Source organism: Trichechus manatus, unplaced genomic scaffold (assembly GCF_000243295.1).
Source record: "Trichechus manatus latirostris isolate Lorelei unplaced genomic scaffold, TriManLat1.0 scaffold00081, whole genome shotgun sequence".
Lineage (NCBI taxonomy): Eukaryota > Metazoa > Chordata > Mammalia > Sirenia > Trichechidae > Trichechus > Trichechus manatus.
The window spans coordinates 637,113-641,472 of record NW_004444017.1 but is presented as its reverse complement, the minus strand read 5'-3'; the positions used below and the strand labels follow the sequence as shown (position 1 = coordinate 641,472).

Sequence of the window (4,360 nt, the reverse complement as noted above, 5' to 3'; positions counted from 1 at the left end):
GACCTAAGTGGGTGCCACCAGGTATGGTATATTTATTGATCAAGGGCAGGGGCTTGGAAAATTACTACCGGTGAATTTTGTTCCTAGTTATAAATGTTATTTGTGAGCATTTCCCCATATTATTACATATTCCTCAGAACCAGGATTTTTATTTGTTGCATTTATTCATCATTTATTTAGCTATTCTGTAATATTGGGCATCCAGGTTGTTCATGATTTTTTTCAGTGTTACAAATAAGGTTGCAATAGGCATTACCATCCTTTTTTTTTTTAAGAAATCTGTGACCAGATCTCTGATTATTTCCTTAGAATAAATTCCTAGTAATAGAATTACTGTGTCAAAGGCTATAAACATTTAAGATTCCTTATACATAAGGTAACTAGTCTGTTTGGTCAGGCGCTGTTAACCTCCACAGTCTGACTAAAGCCTCAGGGTCTGTACCTGGGAATTCCAGCATTCAGCACATGCCCTAGCAAACTTAGCCTCTGGCTCACACTGTTTTCGTTTGCTCTACAGCCAAGTCTCACTAATCTTCAAGAATTCTTTGACTTTCACCCTTCTTGGCATTCAGAAAACCCTAATCCAGATTCTTTTCATTTCATACCTAAACTATTTCTCTAGCTTCCTCACTAGTCATCCTGTCTCCACTTTTCCTCATCCAACCGCACGAACCCTCTACTTCAGTGAGATTAATACTTTTTTTTTTTGTCCCCTAAACACAATGTAGGTATTCTTCTGCCAGGGCCTCTCTTTATCCAGTTTCCTGTGCCCAGTGTGTCGTTCTTCATTTATTCTCTCTTTTTCTAAGCCTTTCCAAATCTGCCCAGGTTTTACCTCTTTTGAGTGACCTTTATTGGTTGGTCCATAGTGGTTACTCCCCTAATGGTAACTAGGTATTAATAGGCAGAGTTAGGCTTGAGCTATGGAACTCTAGGATTACTTAGTTCCAGTAGTGTCTGGGTTGTGGGGTAGCAAGTATAATCATTTATTGTAGATTTATAATCCTTTTAGAGAACAGCTGGACAGGAGACAGAAAAGTAAACCCTTCCTTTGACCTAGTGTCTTAGTTATCTAGTGCTGCTATAACAGAAATACCACAAGTAGATGGCTTAAACAAACAGAAATTTATTCTCTCACAGTTTAGAAGGCTGGAAGTCCGAATTCAGGGCACTGGCTCTAGGGAAAGGCTTTCTCTCTCTGTCTGCTCTTAGGGAAGGTCCTTGTCTCTTCAGCATTTGTAGGCCTGGTGTTCCTTGGCTCCTTGGTGATCTTCACGTGGCTTAGCATCAGTCTTCTCCTGTCTGCTTGCTAGTTTGCATTTAAGCTCTTTTATATGTCAAAAGAGATTGACTCAAGACACACCCTACACTAATCCTGCCTCATTAACATAACAAAGACAACCCATTCCCAAATGGGATTATAACCACAGGCATAGAGGTTAGGATTTACAACGTGTATTTTTAGGGGACACAATTCAATCCATAACACCTGGGAGCTACTCTTGGGAATTTATTGTTACAAGAGAAGAAAAAGTAATAAGTAGTCAAATTTCTATAGCCATGTTATTTAAAATGTTTAAAAACTACAAAGAAAATGCTTGTAGGAAGTTGATCAAGATGTGGCACAATCATGTAATTTAGAGTGATAAATCAGATGATTAGAAACATGGAAAGGTTTGTAAATCTTTAATGAAAAAAGAACACACAATTGTACTTATTATGACACACTCATGAACATTTATATGAATAAATTTTGAAAATTAATACTAGATGGAGATAATTGATGTGTTAGGGTGGCAGTATAAATAAAACTAATATAAATAAATAAAATCAGGTCTTCGCAATGTTTGAAGCTATTTAATAATTGAAAAAAAAAACCTCTTTTAAGAAGTACTTGTAAAGATTCCAAATTTTTAAAAATGCTTTAAATTTGTCCACCACCTTAGAAATTATAATTGCATGCATTTCTTTATTTCTTTACAACAAATATTATTTGCTCCCAACCTTCCTCTTTCCGCTTTCACTATTGAAGTCTAGGTGCCATCTTGGATTCTGGAGATGTTTGGAAATGGGCAATAGTATAGTCTTTCTGCCCTTTAGTACTTTCCATTCTTTGGATCTAGCTTATAGCTTGATAGACTCTGTATAACATAATAGTGCTTAACTACTTCCTTTGCTTCTTCTGTTTTATAAATTAATTCTAAGAGATTTCTGACATCATCATCATGTGATATGTTCTGTTTCAGGAGTATCCGGAAGTAGCAGCAGCAACAGTAGAAGCCCACAGCCAGGAGTGTCTGTTAAGTCTCCAAATCAGAGTCTCCGCCTTGGTTTGTCCAGATTAGCACGAGTTAAACCTTTGCATCCCGCTGCCACTAGTAGCTGAGTGTGGGTGGTAGCAAAGAAACTTTTGGTCGAGAGATTCACAGTTTTGTGTTTATATATTTAAGTTGTGTTATTATTTGAGGAGAGGATTGTAACATAAAAGAATCATTTAACATGTCATATAAATGATCTCTACCTATTTTGTGATTATATTCTCTGAAAAGCTGTTCAGACTTCAATAATAAATTTATAAGAATTATCTTCTAATTTCATTTCTTTCTGAAGAGCATATTCTATTATTTCCTTATGTATAAGTCATTGTCGTTAAGTGATTGTCACTTTGACATAGAGGAAGGCCAGCTCACATGCTGTTCTCTTCTGCTAACATAATGTTCCTTTTCTCGCTTTGTCTAGTTTATGGCAGGTTAACTGTTCAGTTTAACTGGCAAAGGGAGAAGGTCCCATTTCCTCCAAGGGGCATTTCTAAAATCTTATAAGACTACTTAAGCTACATTGTCAGTTTTATTATAAAGATATTTCATATTTTAGCCAATTATATTTATAGTAAGAATTCAAAATTTTTTGCACACTAAAATGGTTGTACTATGGCATATGCCCCCTACTTAGAAATAGATGCTTATTGTATAGCAAATAGAATTCCATGACATTGTGTGAAACTTTCATTGTCAAAAGCTTTAGTAAAAGTGAAAAAGTTTGAGATGCTCTTTTCCTTAATACCATTGCATCCATCTGTCTCTAATAGTCTAAAATTCATGAGAAAATGGGAGCTTTTCAAAGACTTTTAGCCTTTTTGTTGTAAATGTAAACTGGAGGAAGCTGTTTCTAAAACAATCACTTTTTGTTAGGCAAGTGCTTTAGAGAGTGGCTGTCAAGTACTTACTTAGTCATCCCTGTTATATTAGGTAATGTAGCTTTTTAGGAAGCTTAGATCTGAATTTATTGTGAATAAAAATAGTCATGGATATATTATGTTGAGAATTTCAACTAGCTCCTGATCATTTTCTAATAAAAAAATTTTCAAATCATGTTAACCATTAAAAATGAGTAAAATCTTAATTCTTGGTTTATGGAAACATCTATGTTAATGTGAAAATTAGTAATTTAGAAATATGATTAAAGTGAGCATTTGCCTTATTGTACATTTTTTTCTTACCTAATGTATATTTTAAAGAGCCCTAGTGGCGCTGTGGTTAAGCACTTGGCTGCTAACTGAAAGGTCTGCGGTTCAAACCCACCAGCTGCTCCACGGGAGAAAGATGTGGCAGTCTGCTTCCGTAAAGACTTACAGCCTTGGAAATTCTATGGGGCGGTTCTACTGTGTCCTGTAGGGTCGCTGTGAGTTGGAATCAATTCAATAGCAACGGGTAATGTATATTTTATACTTTCATATGGCACCTCACTTACCCTACCCTTTTTTTTTTTTTAATTGTGCTTTAAGTGAAAGTTTACAATTCAAGTTAGTTTCTCATACAAAAATTTATACACACATTGTTATGTGACCCTAGTTGCTATCCCTATAATGTGACAGCACACTTCTTTCCACCCCGAATTTCCTGTGTCCATTTAACCAACTCCTGTCTCTTTGTGCCTTCTCATCTCACCTCCGGACAGGAGCTGCCAGTTTAGTCTCGTGTATCCACTTGAACTAAGAAGCACACTGTTCATGAGTATCATTTTATGTCTTATAGTCCTGTCTAATCCTTGCCTGAAGAGTTCGCTTTGGAAATGGTTTTAGTTCTGGATTCATAAGAGTCCAGGGGCAATGTCTTCTGGGGTTCCTCCAGTCTCAGACCATTAAGTCTGGTCTTTTTACTAGAATTTGAGTTCTACACCCCGCTTTTCTCCTCCTCCATCAGGGACTCTCTGTTGTGTTCCCTGTCAGGGCGGTCATTGTGGTAGCCAGGCACCATCTAGTTTTTCTGGTCTCAGGCTGATGGAGTCTTTGGTTTATGTGGCCCTTTTTGTTTCTTGGGCTAATATTTCCCTTGTGCCTTTGGTGTTCTTCATTCTCCTT

The 4,360-nt window shown here is 36.6% G+C and overlaps 1 protein-coding gene across 1 annotated transcript in view; it reads left to right on the top strand.

Moving 5' to 3' along the window:
• The window catches only part of RAD51AP1 (RAD51 associated protein 1), a 28,945-nt gene extending 26,281 nt beyond the window's left edge, over window positions 1-2,664 (top strand). The window contains exons 8-9 of the mRNA XM_012556896.2: window positions 9-21; window positions 2,247-2,664. Of these exons, the coding sequence (XP_012412350.1) occupies window positions 9-21; window positions 2,247-2,386 (153 nt within the window). The 3' untranslated portion in view covers window positions 2,387-2,664. The remainder of the gene's footprint in view (window positions 1-8; window positions 22-2,246) is intronic.
• The last annotated feature ends 1,696 nt before the right edge of the window (window positions 2,665-4,360 follow it).